The 17,386-nt window shown below is 39.5% G+C and overlaps 1 protein-coding gene across 6 annotated transcripts in view; it reads left to right on the top strand.

The window, feature by feature from the left end:
- Window positions 1–15,972, top strand: part of LOC130926717 (microtubule-associated protein 2-like) — a 120,045-nt gene extending 104,073 nt beyond the window's left edge. For 4 of the 6 annotated variants that reach the window (XM_057851823.1, XM_057851820.1, XM_057851819.1 and 1 more), the window contains 6 exons: window positions 3,386–3,523; window positions 6,730–6,822; window positions 10,046–10,138; window positions 10,622–10,703; window positions 11,894–12,006; window positions 15,263–15,971. In XM_057851823.1, coding sequence (XP_057707806.1) covers window positions 3,386–3,523; window positions 6,730–6,822; window positions 10,046–10,138; window positions 10,622–10,703; window positions 11,894–12,006; window positions 15,263–15,484 — 741 coding nt within the window. In that variant the 3' untranslated portion in view covers window positions 15,485–15,971. Of the gene's footprint in view, window positions 1–3,385; window positions 3,524–6,729; window positions 6,823–10,045; window positions 10,139–10,621; window positions 10,704–11,893; window positions 12,007–15,262 lie in introns of all 6 variants that reach the window. The other 2 variants (XM_057851817.1, XM_057851821.1) reach the window with 2 other exon arrangements.
- The last annotated feature ends 1,414 nt before the right edge of the window (window positions 15,973–17,386 follow it).

The following is a 17,386-nucleotide window of genomic DNA, read 5'->3' as shown; positions in this document are numbered from 1 at the left end:
TGACTATTAAGAAAGGATAATTCAGTTTGAAGAATTTCATTTCTGCCCATAATGATGAGTTGTCCACTCACAAGAGCTTTTTACAGGTATATCATAATATGTAGAATTTTTTACACTTGCATTTTACATTTTTTAACTTACACTAAAGGTAATCATGTTTATGCAGTCCTCAACATTATTTTGGTTCCAAAAACTTGTCTCCTGAATCAAACAGAGGCGTGAACTTTAGCATTTGCACATGTTTGACAATTATACTATAGCAATGGGTGTCTGAAGGACGAAGTCAGTTCTGCATCAAAAAGGGTTCAATGAACACTTTACTCAAAGTCATCAGCTTAGACAACATTTCTCAGGATGACCTGATTGAGAGCACTGGCTTGTCTTGTTGACTTTCCATGTGCTGCTTTGTGCAGCCAGCCTCAAATTGCTACAGTTCATCCTTCAGATGCTGCCATGTCAAATGCGTTTTAAAAACTTTTTAGAATGACCCTGGGAGACTTTCACCTGTTTTTTCCCTTACCATTTGAAATTAACTCATTGGTTGCTATTTACAGTGATAGACGTCCAATTTTTACTGGGAGAGGTTGGCATTAAAATGGATTGGATGTCTATCACTGTCAATTGCAGCCAATAAGATCTAAATAGAGTGATCTTTCTGATTTTGCCATCTTAAAAAAATAGATGGATCCTTTTTTTATACAAATTTCTTAACATATTTAAACAGTAGGTGGCAGTAGTTTGCAAGAAGTGAGTAGTTTCTGAAAACGGTTTAAAGTTCATTGCCATTGATGATGATAGACATCCAATCATCTGACTGTTCTCATCCTTCTGCTGTGATTTCAAACGAGTTAGTAGACATCCAGTCCATTTGAACTGAGGTACTGGCAGCAAATAAACATTTGTTCATTTGTTGCCAGCCCTCCCACTTCATATGGATTGGACTTCTGTGGCTGTCAGTGGATACCGCTGAATTATGGGCCACTGTAAAAAAACTTTGGCATTGATGTACTTCACTGCTGATGTTAAATTTATTATTCGAGTGTGCAAATTGCAAATTTGTAGGACATCTGAATCTGATAATGAAGAAAACAATGTTTGAGCACAAAATATGACACAGCTTATGGGTGTAGCCATTTTGTGAAGTCAGTTATACCCATGCACATACACAGTACTAGACTCGAGCAAAAGTGCAAGTGATGATGGTTGTTAATGACATAACGGGAAAGGGATAATCACATTTGATTAGCTAAAATAGTGCCGTCATCAATGTTCCCTTTAAGCTGCGCGCGTGCGCAATTGCGCACTGCTTGCACACACTCAGCGCACAAGAAAATCTATGAAGCGCAAAAAATTAAAATTCAACAGAAAGTAAGGGTGTAACGGTACATGTATTCGTATTGAACCGTTTCGGTACTTGGTGCTCGGTTCGGAACGGAGGCATACCGAACGAGTTTCTGATGTAATGTAACCCTTACTTTTCAAGGCTGTGAGTCGATCGGGTTACAGTTTCTTTGTGTAGATTATATTTACTCCGTCTTCTCTACTATAATGAGGACTAACACGGTAGGACAGTAAGAAACGTCAGTGGCGCGACAACGTGGCCGCCGCGAGAACACAATGAAACGCGGCCGTTAAAGTCAGTCAGCCAATGCACACCAGTTGCCGTGCGGCCGCGTGTTAGACGTGTCCCAGAAGCGGCTCAACGCGATGCAGGCGAAAAGAACGGCAGAGTTTCTTATTTGATGCGAGACACGGCCCTGCTGCATCAATACTACTAGCTAGCAGACCGGGGAGACTGGAAGTCACTCGTGTAAAAATACGGTAGATCCGGTCGATTTTCAAACTAATATGCAATCGTAACCCACTTTTTGAGTCCATCAGATCTCTTGAGTGGTAGATCGGGGCACAGTTGACTTGTCTTTGTTGTTTTACAGTTGTCTTCTCTGCTATAATAATAACCAACACGGCCCCGTGTTCAATACAAAACCCTCCTACCACAACAAAAAAAGTAGGAAATAATATTCACATAGGAACTAAAGTTATACAACATAAAATATACAATATAAATGAATACTACATCACATACTGTATGTAAAAACGCTCCCATTGGTGCTTTCGATACGGCAATGCAACGCTTCCATTGGTGGAGAAAAGTGAGTTTGACTCCTCTGTTGATTTACTAAAGCAACATTCTGCTGCCAATCTTTGCAAGCGCGACAGTATTAATTAATATCTAATTTTTGAACTAATCTTGTTCATTAGACCAACAAAATTGTTTTCTGTACCTTTTTGCAACGTAACTCAATAAGTGACAGGTGTCGAAAAAAATGCTTTAAAATAATGTTTTGAACAATATCTATTCTTGAATTAAGAACGTTTCCGACCTTTCAAAGCTTTTTAAAGATTAAATATACTAATTTATTGCTTAAAATATCTTTTAAGCTAGCTAGCTATTTTTCTTATTTCAAGAAATCTGAGGAAAAATTAACTTGAAGAACTGGCAGATAATTTCACTTATTTCCTGTAGATTTACACTGAAAACGAGGGAAATGAACTAGTTTTAAGGAGGTGTGTTTTTGCAGTGTAGCTGCTCAGACACAGAGAATAGGAATCTTGAGTGTCCTTATTGTCTGAACAGTTTTAATGAGGGAGTCACATAGTGTGATACATTGTGGTTGTTCATTATGTTTTATTTATTAACTCATGCATGCCACAATTGGACCTTACCTAGGCCAAAGCAGGACTCTCCCATGGTTAAAGCAGGACTCTCACATAGAACAGTACACACATAGACTTCATAATGTACAATTATGAAGTCTATGGTACACATCCCATGAACAACTAGATCTTGGTCTTTTTCATTTTAAGTGGGCCGAATCAATTATACTGTACTAAAAGTAAACTATTGAACATTGTTGCTGTAATTTCGTTCTTATAATAAGCCATGTAACTTGCTATGATCCAAAGTTATGAATAGGCGTGGTACTGGTGTGTGGCCTCTGTGTACAAATCTGATGTTGCTCACCGTGGTCCGGAGTGTGCTCAGATAGCTTGTGTGTCTGCTCAGACACAGGGAAAATTAGATGGAACATTGACCGGCATTGATAAAATGTCTGGCCCCACGTTGGGCGGCCACTTCCTGGAAATATTGGCTTTTATTCTCTACTACATCAGAAAAATTTAATTCTGTGTATTTTCACTGTATAACAGAATATTGTTCCCTCCACGATGAGCATAATAAAGGCGTTGTATTTCACTTTTAGAGTGTAGTCATCACCCCCCTTTGACCTTTAGTAACTCCTGGTTGGTCCTTAGAGAGCTAGCCGCACATCCTCCAGAAGGCCTCACCTGGCCACTGACCTGCCACCTGTCATTGTCACCATAGACCCACAAAGAGCAAATAATGGCAGCTGAGGTCAATCACAAGGCCTCGTCCTGGATCTGGAACTCAGTGCTTCGCGTCATCTCCTTTACTTTGTGTCTGTCAGCGGCTCACAGTATGACCTGGACCCAAGGCCTGCTGGTACACCACTACACCATTTATCATTATTTAATAGTATGCAAATTCTACTCGTACGATTAAAGCTATTTCATCTCAATGAATATGTAAATAACTTGACTTATAACGTGAGATTTTAAGTGACAAAATTTGCATTTCAATGAGGCTGGCCTAATGAGAGACAATACAAGAGCAGAATACAAAGTTGGTTTTAATGTGTGGCTTGCAATGGTGTAAAACTGGATCTCACAAGCTTGTGTAGGGACAACTAAAGACATTTTCAGTGACTAGATATTGTAATTAGACTTGCTAAAACCTGCTTCAATCCATAAAATCAGGTCACTGCCTAAAGATAAAATGTGTAGTGATAGACCACAGCAATTAAAGGCAGCTCATGGAGGCTTTTAATTAGCGGTTATATTTTCCTTGGCAGTCACTAAATGTTGAGTTAAAAATATGCACAACAATTCAAAAGGCTGCGATGTGTCCCGAGGTAGTACAAAGAAAAGACGAGCCAATATGATGCAGATCTTACATAGGGAAAAAGCCATGGCAACAAACTTGTAAAAAATTGTTGAGTAAAGTAAATATTCGCGTCTCATTTGGTCCAGTGAGATAAAAGTGCACCACTTCTAACAAAGTAAACTAATACTTTTACCCACTGTACAGATGGATTTTAATGGCCTTCCAAATGCTTCCATATTTTCAGTATCTTGTCAAAAAACTGCATACTTCTCCAAAGAGCTGGTCAATATTTAACTAGTACTCAATGTTGAATATAAAACATATATAACATATAGACATACTCTTCTTGATGCGCATCATCATAAAATAGGCTGCGATTATACCCAAAGTGGATCTGTTGAAGGAATAAATGAGGCAGAGCCAGTGTTTTAAAAGAGTGGACTAAAAGCGCAGTATTTTCTTTTAGTGGGATAGATCAGGTTTTGGTCATTTCATGAGCACTACTAAGGGTACAGTGGCGCAAATAAGTATTTAGTCAACCACTAATTGTGCAAGTTCTCCTACTTAAAAATATTAGAGAGGCCTGTAATTGTCAACATGGGTAAACCTCAACCATGAGAGACAGAATATGGAAAAAAACAAACAGAAAATCACATTGTATGATTTTTAAAGAATTTATTTGCAAATCATGGTGGAAAATAACTATTTGGTCAGTACCAAAAGTTCATCTCAATACTTTGTTGTGTACCCTTTGTTGGCGATAACGGAGGCCAAACGTTTTCTGTAATTCTTCACAAGCTTTTCACACACTGTTGCTGGTATTTTGGCCCATTCCTCCATGTAGATCTCCTCTAGAGCAGTGATGTTTTGGGGCTGTCGTTGGGCAACACGGACTTTCAACTCCCTCCTTTCTATGGGGTTGAGATCTGGAGACTGGCTAGGCCTCTCCAGGACCTTGAAACACTTCTTACGAAGCCACTCCTTTGTTGCCCTGGCTGTGTGTTTGGGATCATTGTCATGCTGAAAGACCCAGCCACGTCTCATCCTTAATGCCCTTGCTGATGGAAGGAGATTTTCACTCAAAATCTCTCGATACACGGCCCCATTCATTCTTTTCTTTACGCAGATCAGTGGTCTTGGTCCCTTTGCAGAAAAACAGCCCCAAAGCATGTTGTTTCCACCCCCATGCTTCACAGTGGGTATGATGTTCTACGGATGCAATTCAGTATTCTTTCTCCTCCAAATACGAAAACCTGTTTTCTACCAAAAAGTTCTATTTTGGTTTCATCTGACCATAACACATTCTCGCAGTCCTCTTCTGGATCATCCAAATGCCCTCTAGCGAAACGCAGACGGGCCTGGACGTGTACTGGCTTCAGCAGGGGGACATGTCTGGCAGTGCAGGATTTGAGTCCCTGGCGGCGCATCGTGTTACTGATAGTAGCCTTTGTTACTGTGGTCCCAGCTCTCTGTAGGTCATTCACTAGATCCCCCCGTGTGGTTCTGGGATTTTTGCTCACCGTTCTTGTTATCATTTTGACGCCACTGGGTGAGATCTTGCATGGAGCCCCAGATCGAGGGAGATTATCAGTGGTCTTTTATGTCTTCGATTTTCCAATAATTGCTCCCACAGTTGATTTCTTTACACCAAGCATTTTACCTATCGCACATTCAGTGTTCCCATCCTGGTGCAGGTCTACAATTTTGTCTCTGGTGTCCTTCAACAGCTCTTTGGTCTTGGCCATAGTGGAGTTTGGAGTGTGACTGACTGAGTTTGTGGACAGGTGCCTTTTATACCGATAATGAGTTAAAACAGGTGCCATTAATACAAGTAACGAGTGGAGCCTCGTTAGAAGAAGTTAGACCTCTTTGACAGCCAGAATTCTTGCTTGTTTGTTGGTGACAAAATACTTATTTTCCACTCTAATTTGGAAATAAATTCTTTAAAAACTAAACAATGTGATTTTCTTTTTTTTTTTTTTTCCCACATTCTGTCTCTCATGGTTGAGGTTTACCCATGTTCACAATTACAGGCCTCTCTAATCTTTTCAAGTAGGAGAACTTGCACAATTGGTGGTTGACTAAATACTTATTTGCCCCACTGGATATAGCCACCCAATTGAAGTTGCTGCCAATTAAAGTGGGTCCTCTTATACGTTTTAAATGAGGAAAGCTCAAAGTCTCGCATGGAGTCATGTTTATGCGGAAGAAAAATACATAATTACAGTGATCCAGGCGTAAAAGGAGCCTATTCTTTGATTGATTTACTCATTCATCTTCTGGGGTGATGGAGCCTATTCCAGCTAACTCCGGGCAGGAGGTGGGGTACACCCCAAACTGGTTGCCAGCCAATCGCAGGGGACAATTAAGAGTGTTCAATCAGCCTTACATGCATGTTTTTGGGATGTGGGAGGAAGCCGGAGTACATCCATATAAGCACTGGGAAAACATGCAAACTCACCAAAAGAAAGGCTGGAGCTGGGATTGGAGCCACGATCCCCAAGCTTGATTTACTGTTAAACAAAAAATAAGAGTACAAAAAAATATAAAAAGACAAATTGAAGCATTTATTCAGATACTGTAGAGGCATTTAGACAGAATGATATGTTGGTTATATTACCATAAGATAGTTTCTTTCAAAATTAATTTGTACTTTACTAGGCAGTGCTGTCCATATACAATATAATGTATGTTATCATCATTAATTCCCTCTTTGTAGTAATAAGCATTTTCATTCCCATTTCATCCTTTTTGTTTATTTGTAGAATCAAATTTTAAACCAGAAGCTGGACTTCAGGTACATACAATCAAAATGCTGCTCCAAGGATAATCTGAAGCAACCTCCCAGTGGAGGCAACGTATGTAGCGTTCATTGTTTAATCCTCTCACTCCCTTGTGATCCTTCCTTGAAGCAGATGAGTCACCCTCTGAAGTCTAGACATAGATTTTCCAATGTGCAAAACTCCTGACTAGTTATAAGTGGTGTGTAACCCTAATGTTTTATCATTTTGCCCTACACTACACTATACAGTGATCCCTCGCTACTTCGCGCTTCAAACTTCGTGCTCTCAGTCCGTCGCGGATGTTTTTTCAATTAAAAAAAAATACAGATGAGCTGTCCTGAGCCGACGCTCTCGCTCCCTCTCCAGGCAGGCAGTGCACGTGCACTGGAGTTGCTTGTTAAAGTTAACAATGTTGACAGATGTTCATGTTTGATCTTGCCAGAGTCCTGGGCTTCAAAGCGCTGCATGTGTCAATCATTGTTTGACTTGTTAAGCAGTTGCTGTGGCAACTCATTGTATGTTGCCACAGCAATTAAGTGCTGCCTTGGAGCAGACAGGCTCTGTGTGGGCATTGCGCGGGCGGGAGTATAAAGAAACGCGCGCTGAAATGAATGTGTGTGTGTGGCAACGTTCGAGGCTGCCGGGTGTGATGTGTTTGCGGCAATAAACGCCACCTGTTAAAAGTGATCTTGAGCAGTTTGTAATTTCCACATGTCACTCCAAGAGTCACAGCCAAGGGAGGTAACGGAAGCATTTGATAAAGCCAAGCATTTTTCTACTACAGTACAGAACTTTATTCTTGTTTAAAAATAATTCGGTGGGACAGTAACATGTTTAAGACTTATCATAATTATTACATACTATATACTATATACTATACATACTATATACTAATATATACATATTAGATACTATATACATAGTATATATATATATAATACATATATATATAATATATATATAATATATACATATGAAAAAGAGTGAAAAACATGTCTTATATTTATTTATTTTATTTCTTTCCAATGCTAAATCTGAATAAATACATTGAACACACACACACACACACACGCACGCACGCGCACACACACACACACACACACACACACACACCAAAAATAGATAAATTAAAAAAAAAAATATATATATATATATATATATATGTATATATACATATATGTATGTATATGTTTTTGGTGGGGGGTGCGCTACTTCACAGTTGTTCACGTATCGCGACAGGATCTGGTCCCCATTAACTGCGAAAAACGAGGGATCACTGTAGTGTTATTTTCTTACTGTTACCGTTTTGTTAGCATGGGACATTTTAACTATTTAAGTACCACTGATGATGCTATATGTGAATTAATTTGTCTCTTTTCATCCTTCTGCCGACAATATAAATGAGTTTGTCATTAGTGAACGTCCAATCCATTTTAACTGGGAGAGCTTGCAGCACATGAATGAATATTCATTTTTCTTTCCCTTCTTCCACGTCAAATGAATTGGACATCTAGCAATGTCAATGAAAGCCAACGGGTTAATGCAACATAACACACATAAGTGCAACAACTGTTCTCACCGTTTCTGAATGTAGCTACTGTATTGCACATGGGGCACTGTCACAAACATGCAAATAAACTGGTGTTTAAAGTAACCTCGGACTTAAGACTTGGAGGCTCTAATAAGCCACAATTGTTCTCTTTTACTGAAATATGTTATTAAAAACACATAAAATATTTCCATTGATTAAAATCTATAATATTTAGTACATGTTTTGACCTACGGCGGGCGCCATGTTTTTATACCTGCAATGGATGCTCAGGGTGATGGCGTAGATTGCCACTGTCACTCGACGAATACTACCGGGTTACTGCAATTCCTTCTGCTCGGCGAGACATCCAACACATGAACTCATCGGTTAAAAGCAGCAAGTACTTAATATATTTGTTTTTACTGAGTCTTTCGCTACCTTTTCATTGCCTCAAAATACTTTTTGCATGTGTTTCCCTCTCATACTTTTAACCATTGTGTTTTCTTGTGGTAGCTTCAAAGCAAATTGTTGATTTGTTAAACACATTAGTCAAGTAGTAAATTTAAACCACCTTTATTTGATATTACGACGTTTAAGTATTTTTTTACGGCATCTTTAGTATGTTCGGTCAGTATGCATCTAGACAAAACAAGCTGAAAGCGCACGGTGGTATTTTAGGTGTCAAATTCGCCCGTTGTTGGACGTTTCGCCGGTGTAGCGCATTTTGGCAGAACACCGGTTATGTCCTACTCTCGTCTCATCCCGTCTTTCCTGTTCATTTTGCTTTTGCTGCTCGTTTTGTGAAATGTCGACAGTGCTATCATGCTCATTAATGTTCCTCTCCGGTTCTAATTCAAAGGGTTGAATGGATGACATGTTTATGTCGCTAGAGTCCTACTCTGGAAGCCCGGAAGCGTAACCCAGTGACGTCACTGCCCTGCGATGTCAACAACAATGGCGACCTACTAGTTAAACTAATTTTATAAAATGTATAAAAACGAAAACATCAAGAGGGGTTTCAATATCAAATTATTTTAACTCATAATAACGTTTATCTAAGAACTACAAGTCTTTCTATCGGTGGATCCCTTTAAGAAGAGGTTTCTACAGGTATATGGAAAGAATGCCTGCTGTATTCAGATGTCTGTATGATGATCTCCCACTGTAGTAAAAGGGCATGGAATACTGCGGCCTTTCATTAAGTTTTGGGGTGTTACACATGTTAGATTTTGTTTTATCTTGTCATGGAGTCAACTCTTATTTTATTGTCCCTACTCACTAAATCGCATCAGAAATGACTTTGAATATTCCCCTTCTACTCTTTGGCACCCTCGTTTTATTTCAATATACAGTATCCATTTTCTATCAGTGTGGCTCCATTGCTTTTCCTGTGCTGGCTGAAATGTATTCGTTGTTTCAAGCTGCACCAGATTTCTGTGTCTGCATTTCACTCCTGCTTCTTCTCTTTTGCAGCTTCAAGAGCCATTAAGCACTGCAGCGTACTAACATTTTATCATCACTGCAAGTTAAATGAATAGTGTCTGGCTATGGCTGTCTTGTAAGGGTGGCTACAGTACATGCACAGTGCTTTAACAAGGCTTATCATGTTGCAGTGTGATATGATATCTTGAGAGGTCAAAAAAATATATAATTTACTGTAATTGACTGAATCCAGAGACGTATATTCATGAGGCATTTTGAAGAATGTGGATTCAAGAAAGCCCACTAAAACCCATTCCCAGCTCATTCCTCACCTCCATCCTGCAGGTTCTCATCCCCAGTGTTAAGCTGAACTATAGCCATGTTCAGTCTAGGTGTGGGTCGTTGGACAGGAGGGGCTACTCAGCAGGAGGTGGCAATGTGAGTCTTGTGTCACGAAATGTCATCATTTTGGTGTTTGTCTCCTTGGCGTGCTTGTGCTGTGTTTTGGCTGTCACTCTTATATCTGCTCTCTGCTTATCAATGCTTCATAATGATCTTTGCTGAATTCCCGTTAAACAGTCCTGTTATTTTGCCAAGCTTCACTTCAGCTTCACAGCAGTGGGTTGCCACAGTAACAGCTGCTAAAGCTTTGGCCTCATAAAATGTAGAGTACTTAAAGCTAATTCAAGTACAGAGTGGGTTAAGAACACTTGTGACATGTGACACCTCTTTCCATCTTGGAGATACCACTATACACAACACAAGACATTTCTTTAATTTCATTAATTAATTTAAAAGAGAATGGTAGCCAGGAGAGCAAACACATAGACTATGTCCATCTTTTTGTATTATAACTACTTGATCACTTTAGTCAGTCCTCTGACCTGACTGCTCTGATTTCTCTCTTTTTTTTTTTTACAGGTACATATACAAAACAAGAAGATTGATCTGAGTCATGTGACCTCGAAGTGTGGCTCTCTAGACAACATTCATCATCGCCCAGGTAACATATTATATCACACACAATATAAAAAGCTCTTGACATTGGTGTTACCAGGATGCCAGGTGTGGGTGGGCATTAGTCTTACCTGGGTGGGCAAAAAAAAAAAAAAAACCTACAATGCTCGAGTAGGACCTTAAAACAGGTTTTGTTTTCTCTTTGAGATAACTGTTGTCTTGATTTGGTCTAAACAAATAAAAGTTGATTTGATTTTATTTGACTTAGAACACATCCATAACTGAACAGTATGGACATGCAGGTGACGATTTTTTTTTTTTTTTTTTTTAGGTAACCTATTGTGGTTCCTCGGTTTTATTATTATTAAGGTGGAAAAGCGCTATATAAGTATAACACCATTTACCATTTATAGTTATTCTCTGTTCCGCAGCCCCTTTGAGCTCAATTTGACCTCCTTAAAATGCTTCAAAATGCACCAAAATCGGCAGGCAGGTCAAGACAGGTGCAATCGTTGCACTATGTAGCGCCCCCTAGCAGTCATTCTTTTTCCCGCCGACGCTTTGAGCCCTGATAAAATGTATTAAAAAAAAAAAAAAATCAAAATATGCGTAAATGTGTGTAGCGCCCCCTAGGAACAAAACCAACATAGAACACACCAGTACTATATGAATGAGATACCATTCGCGGTGCCCAGACTGCCGTTAGTACTACATCCAGTTTTCTGTGGGTGGGCAGAGCGTGTCGGTGAGTGGGCACTGCCCACCCCTGACACCCTCCCATGGTAACGCCCATGGATCTGGTTTAGCTTTGTCTGAATCTGTGATTTTGAAGATGATAACACTGAATGTGGCTAAGTATTTAATGAATAAGGTGCAATACTTGCACCCACACATGATTATTTACTTGGATCTATAATCAATCAGACGTGAAAGGAAATTCTGTAATTATTTGCTAGTTTTTAATCTGCAGGATATTGTGTAGACCTGTTTTTACAGATTGCCAATAATGGAGTTTAAAGCAAATCCCCTTGGTTTTTACCTCATTGACAGTTTGAGGTGTTGGAGCGCCATCTACTGGTGTTTTATATCATAGTTCTATTGTACTGTATTCTGGTCGTGTTTTTCCTGTTTGAGATTAGATTTGGTTTCTCATGGAAAATTTCCTAATTATAATACCATGCATTCTTTGTTTGCTTAAACAAACAAAATGTAAATTATGTTTTTGCCTATGTTTAGGGGGTGGTAATGTACGTATTGAGAGTGTGAAGTTGGATTTCAAAGACAAAGCCCAAGCCAAAGTGGGATCATTGGATAATGCTCACCACACTCCAGGAGGAGGACGTGTTACAGTAAGAGCTTGCTATTTTTTTTGCAATCTACAAAAAGGTCTAATATTTTATCAAGTTCCTATAATTCATGTTTAAAATGATAAATAGACATAATTCAAATACTTGTTTTCTTCAGTAATGTTTTTTTTTTTTTTTTTCAGTATTCCTCATGTTTTTAAGCTAAATGTAGTACTGTATTTACTTGAATTATCACATTTCAAGCCAAAACAAGATTTCTAAGTAAGAAATCAGTCCTGATGCCTTCTAAAGAGTGTACTGGCAACATCACAGCTCAGTTTAGTCTTTAGCTCAGTTGTCTACACATTGTGCTGTCATTAAGGTAGTCTAGGTTTGAATCTTGCTTGGTTGAATTTATATAAGTAATTCAGTGATCTTGTTTTCCATCAAAAGTTGAAAATTCAAATGAAATAGGTTGATTCGAATTTTTATTTGTTATTTTACTGTGTGTAGCTAGAGTGGGTAGTGACACATTACATTTACTCCGTTACATTTACTTGAGTAGCTATTTTAGAAACTGTACTTCTTAGTAGTTTTACCACTCTTTACTTGAGTGGATTTGTGAGAAGAAACAATACTCTTACTCTGCTACTTTGGGCAGCACTAGAGTCGTTACATTTGATGCCAACAGTGTCCGTCTCAGTGAGCTTTGAGTGACAACTGACCTCCGTAATCCGTAACACTCAGTGACAATATAGCTCCATTATATCTGTCAGTGAAGAGGGTGAACCCACTGATGACGTCAGTGCAATTGGACAGTCCGAGAGTGTATGAAGACATGTCTTCAAGCAGCAACCTTGCACACGGCTTTACTGCATTCAACATTATACAACGATATAGTCAACATTTCACTACTCTAATTACAGCCTGAAGCGGTTCACCATGTTGCACTTTGGGCGGGTGATGTTTCATAGTGTTGTTTTGGTCTGAATTTGATGATTCTTGTGTCATCTTATTGGCCTAGTATGATAATGTAATAAGTTATAGGAGAGTACAATAAGAGTTCATATAGATGAAGATGTGCATAGAAAAAAATATACGGTTATTTTTTTAAAAATCCGACATTATAAGCAGCTACTCACAACGTTACCCATTACCAATGTTGTTAATCTTACTTTAAAAAAGTAATTAATTACAGTTACAAATTACTTCTCCCAAAAAGTAATTGCGTTAGTAACTAAGTTACCTGAATGTAAGAGTAATTAGTTATTTTGCAAAGTAACTGGTGATCATTTTCATGTTTTTTTTTTTTTTTTCTAAAAAAAAACACAAAAAACAAAACAGGTCACACAATGTGAAGTTTAAAGGGTTTTTGGGACAATTGGCCCCAGCCCAATTCTTTACCTTAAACTTAACTAGACACAGGGGTATTGCGGATAGTGCGATAACTAGATAGTAAACTTTGCTATGTGCGGAAGTCATTTCATGTTGTGAAGCAACTGTTAAAGTTGTTAAAATTGCTCTGGTTATTGCATTAGTTGCATTGCATTGTATCAGTGCATTAAGTTTTGCCGATTTAGGAGCATTCTAGATAAAAAGTTACTGACGTTTGCTAGGAAGGCAGAGCCTTCTTGAGAAGTCTATTGCTTTAAGATGGCGGCTGTTTACTAACGCATCTAGTTCTTTATTATACATGTTGCTAATGCCGCCGTGTCTATCATTTGCATCTACTTCTGTATATATGTGATATCTACCGAAGCATCATGTGGACGTAGTTTGTAGGCTATTGGCTACAGTCAGGTATTATTGGAGCCACCTAGCATTGTAGCATCGCGTTTGCAACGGCGTCACACTCCCTAGCCTGCTCCCCACTCCTGCTCTGCTCTCTCGTCTCCGTGAGTCCGTCTTTTTCAGACTTTTCTCGCGTCAGTCAACCAACACCGTAACACATAGTAACGCACGCCTTTCCCGCCTCAGTAATGGTAAAGGCGTTGCCAAGATGAGAAATGTAATTAATTAGATTACTCATTACTGAAGAAAATAACGCCGCTAGTAGTGCCGTTATATTATTATGCCGTTATTAACAACACTGCTCATTACTTGAGTATTCTTGTATGATCGCTGTCGTGTAAAAGTGGCCTCTTTTTCACCAATGAGACGTTGCAACAATAACCACAAGAGGTGTGCAAAATTTCTTAGATTATTCGCGATTCGGCCGTGGAAGATTCGAGAACGATTCACAAACATCCAAATTCCGATTATTGAAATATGCCAAGTAAAGTGGAACTAAAACACAGCCAGCGCGGTCGGGACCTAATGAGGAACGGACCAAAAGTAAACATCATGCTCAACTCATGCCGCTAGATAGGAAACAAACTATGCCCACATAATGCTACGGTAGATATCACATGTATATAGAGCTAGATGCGAAATGACAGACTCGCCGGTGTTAGTAAACAGCCGCCATCTTAAAGCAGTAAACTCCAAGTGTACCTAATTAACTTTTTATCTTAAATACTCCTAAATCGGCAAAATCTTGACTTGAATCTATCTTTAAATAAAACAGTTTTAAAACTTTCACATGTCGAAAGTAGAGAGAAAGGAAATTATGGAATAACGGGATTTTAACAACTTTAACGGTTGATTCACAGCATTAAATTAATTGAATGTAGTTTAAAGCTGCTGATACAGAAAGGGGACTTGAGTATTTTATTTACTATTTTGAACTGTTAACTTGATCCAGAAATAGTCATATATTTAAGCCCCGGAGGATTTTTGTACAATTTTTGTAACTAATGTACGAAACATTAAAAGCAGCTAACAGCTGGGAGGGCATCAATAATCGATTTATAATCGAATCTTACCCTCTGAATCGTAATCGAACCGTTTGGTGCCCCAAGATTCCCACCTCTAATAACCACGTGACTCCATTATATCGTTCAGCGGTAACAATGTTTTTTCTCCACTAGATGGCACTCATGCCATGAGAAAAAATATAGGCTACCGTTATTTAAAAACAAACAAACACACAAACAAGCAAACAGACATTTTAACCAGTTAATCACCATGTTACTCATCACTTTAGAATTCTTCTCAACAAATACTTTTTTACTTGTACCATTTTTGGATGGCTACTTTTACTTGAGTAATATTATTTTGAAGTAACGCTACTCTTACATGAGTAAACATTTTTGGCTACTCTACCCACCTCTGTGTTTAGCTTTATAATTTTACAAGATATTTAAAACGGCTCTCAGTTAAATGAGTACATCATTGACAGTGTCATTCAAAAGTATTATTATGATTTCACTACAACTAGATTGAGAGCCACAGACTGACGTTCCGGGACCACGCCAAGGCCAGAGTGGACCACGGAGCAGACATCATCGTCCGGTCGCCGGGCCGTTCTCGTTCCATGTCCCCGCACCGCCAGAGGGACAGCCACCTTTCGTCGTCCGGCAGTCTCAACATGTTGGAGTCGCCGCAGTTAGCCACCTTAGCTGAGGACGTCACTGCCGCTCTGGCCAAGCAGGGTTTGTGAACATGCATCACCGATGCTCTTATCGCAAGCCTGTTCAGCATCCACCCACTCACCGCCTTGAGGCACACTCGGGGTGATCACGACTTTGCTTCATATCTCTGTCTCTCAAAGACTCCTAAACTTTGACCCTCTTTATATCTGTCTGTTTTCATCCCTGATAAGCACTACTTTCCCTAATTTTACCCTCTCCTTTTGAATGTTGCATAGAATAGTTCACCTTTAGTGCTAAATGGAATTACCTTTACATACAAATGGAGGGTGGGGGGGAGCCACGTAATGGCCTTACTGATACTGGGTCTGCATTTTAACACTTTCTGTACCAATGATAATGACAGACGTCCAATCGGACCTGCAACATGCGGCTCCAGAGCCACATTTGGCTCTCTCAGCCTTCTGCTGTGAATTTAAATTATTTCATCACTGATATACAGTGGGGCAAATAAGTATTTAGTCAACCACCAATTGTGCAAGCTCTCCTACTTGAAAAGATTAGAGAGGCCTGTAATTGTCAACATGGGTAAACCTCAACCATGAGAGACAGAATGTGGGGAAAAAAGAAAAAAAAAACAGAAAATCACATTGTTTGATTTTTAAAGAATTTATTTCCAAATTAAAGTGGAAAATAAGTATTTGGTCACCTACAAACAAGTAAGATTTCTGGCTGTCAAGAGGTCTAACATCTACTAACGAGGTCTAACGAGGCTCCACTCGTTACCTGTATTAATGGCACCTGTTTTAACTCATTATCAGTATAAAAGACACCTGTCCACAATCTCAGTCAGTCACACTCCAAACGCCACTATGGCCAAGACCAAAGAGCTGTCGAAGGACACCAGAGACAAAATTGTAGACCTGCACCAGGCTGGGAACACTGAATCTGCAATTGGTAAAACGTTTGGTGTAAAGAAATCAACTGTGGGAGCAATTATTACAAAATGGAAGACATACAAGACCACTGATAATCTCCCTCGATCTGGGGCTCCATGCAAGAGCTCACCCAGTGGCGTCAAAATGATAACAAGAATGGTGAGCAAAAATCCCAGAACCTCACGGAGGGACCTAGTGAATGACCTACAGAGAGCTGGGACCACAGTAACAAAGGCTACTATCAGTAACACAATGCGCCGCCAGGGACTCAAATCCTGCACTGCCTGACGTGTCCCCCTGCTGAAGAGGACTGGGAGAATGTGTTATGGTCAGATGAAACCAAAATAGAACTTTTTGGTAGAAACACAGGTTCTCGTGTTTGAAGGAGAAAGAATACTGAATTGCATCCGAAGAACACCATACCCACTGTGAAGCATGGGGATGGAAACATCATGCTTTGGGGCTGTTTTTCTGCAAAGGGACCACGACGACTGATCTGTGTAAAAGAAAGAATGAATGGGGCCATGTATCGAGAGATTTTGAGTGAAAATCTCCTTCCATCAGCAAGGGCATTGAAGATGAGACGTGGCTGGGTCTTTCAGCATGACACTGATCCCAAACACACAGCCAGGGCAACAAAGGAGTGGCTTCGTAAGAAGCATTTCAAGGTCCTGGAGTTGCCAAGCCAGTCTCCAGATCTCAACCCCATAGAAAATCTGTGGAGGGAGTTGAGAGTCCGTGTTGCCCAACGACAGCCCAAAAATTCACTGCTCTAGAGGAGATGTGCATGGAGGAATGGGCCAAAATACCAGCAACAGTGTGTGAAAAGCTTGTGAAGAGTTACAGGAAACGTTTGGCCTCCGTTATTGCCAACAAAGGGTACATAACAAAGTATTGAGATGAACTTTTGTATTGACCAAATACTTATTTTCCACCATGATTTGCAAATAAATTCTTTAAAAATCAAACAATGTGATTTTCTGGGTTTTTTTCCACATTCTGTCTCTCATGGTTGAGGTTTACCCATGTTGACAA

Source organism: Corythoichthys intestinalis, chromosome 12 (assembly GCF_030265065.1).
Source record: "Corythoichthys intestinalis isolate RoL2023-P3 chromosome 12, ASM3026506v1, whole genome shotgun sequence".
In the NCBI taxonomy this organism is placed as follows: Eukaryota; Metazoa; Chordata; class Actinopteri; order Syngnathiformes; family Syngnathidae; genus Corythoichthys; species Corythoichthys intestinalis.
Note: the sequence above shows the minus strand (reverse complement) of the source record. Positions and strands in the feature narration are given on the sequence as shown.